This window comes from Sinocyclocheilus grahami, unplaced genomic scaffold (genome assembly GCF_001515645.1).
Source record: "Sinocyclocheilus grahami isolate Dianchi unplaced genomic scaffold, SAMN03320097.WGS_v1.1 scaffold20223.1, whole genome shotgun sequence".
Taxonomy (NCBI): domain Eukaryota; kingdom Metazoa; phylum Chordata; class Actinopteri; order Cypriniformes; family Cyprinidae; genus Sinocyclocheilus; species Sinocyclocheilus grahami.
In genome coordinates, this window is record NW_015517933.1 from 1 (window position 1) to 1,223 (window position 1,223).

The 1,223-nt window shown below is 43.6% G+C and overlaps 1 protein-coding gene across 1 annotated transcript in view; it reads right to left on the reverse strand.

Annotated features, from left to right (window-relative positions):
- Positions 1 to 11: 11 nt before the first annotated feature.
- LOC107579788 (kelch-like protein 24) overlaps positions 12 to 1,223 on the reverse strand; it is a gene marked incomplete at its 3' end in the record, with an annotated part of 2,163 nt that continues 951 nt past the window's right edge. Inside the window, exon 2 of the mRNA XM_016265583.1 lies at positions 12 to 644. Within this exon, the coding sequence (XP_016121069.1) occupies positions 12 to 570 (559 nt within the window). The remainder of the gene's footprint in view (positions 645 to 1,223) is intronic.

Consider the following 1,223-nt stretch of genomic DNA (forward strand, 5'->3'; position numbering starts at 1 on the left):
GGCGAAAGCACGGCAGCGACTGGCCAGCTGTTTGAGAGAGTGGGCATCTGCGAAACGCTGGATCCCGAGGCAGTTGCAGGGGTCCAGCTGCTCTTCCAGGAATTTTGCGCAAGCATCCCGCAGAGTGGTGATCTGGAAGAGGCTGGAGGCCTCAAAGAGGAACTGGACGTTGTGTGTGTTGATGCAGGCACGGCCGGTGTAAACATACTGCAGGAACGTGTCCATAGCATCTGCCTGGATGCCGTTGATCTCCACAAGCATCTCATGGCTCTCTCGGTGGTCGTTGCAGAACATGGCACGGAAGTAACTGCTGCAGGCCGACAGCATGGCGCGATGACATGGGAACTCGCGACCCTGGACGCTTATGATCACGTCCGTGAAGAGGCGGCTGTCGCGGAACTCATTGAAGACCTGAAGGACGCTCTCAGAGTGAGAAGAACCAGAAGTGAAGTTGTACACGTTGCTCAGGGTCTTAGAGTCCACCTCAAAGACTTTACGCTTGATTGCCGTTGATTCCGGCACGCAACTGGAGTTCTCATGATTCAGACAGCGACCCAGAATGAGCACCATGATTGTATCTGGCCCTTCACCAACAAACAGTCACTATCAACAACTACAAGAAAATGATCAGCGACCATGAACACCTGTAGAACAACAGCATTTACAATCAACAAACACTATATTAGTGGTATTGAGAATAGTATTACTATGCATGCTACAACACACCAGTCTGTAATTTTCAAGTAAACCCAAAGAGCTGTTTAAGATGTGTTTGAAGTGTTATAACTAAACTGTGAAAAAAATATTGACCTTTGGCAGTTTAATTTCATAAAGAATGTGGCCAGACTCACACTTTCAAGGAGGCATTTTGGCCCAGATGTGGAGGCTAAAGGTCTATAATTATTTGTCAATATAACCATAGATTTCTGTTACATTATCAAGCATCGATTTGAGAAAAGCTGTCATACTTATCACATTAGCCAAAATAATGGTTACATAGCATTATTAAAATTATGCTCCCCATCTGAGTGGCCTAGGTGAAATCAGTTGAAAAGCAAAGCCATTTCAGAGGAATAGTTCATATATTTTAATGAAAAACTAAAAACCATCCATTTTGATTTTTGTTACCAAAAGCAAATCATTAATATACATTAATGAACAAAAATGAGCATTTTACTAGAGCACACTGAAATGTGTCAAGACGTGACCAGTAAAAAAAAAAA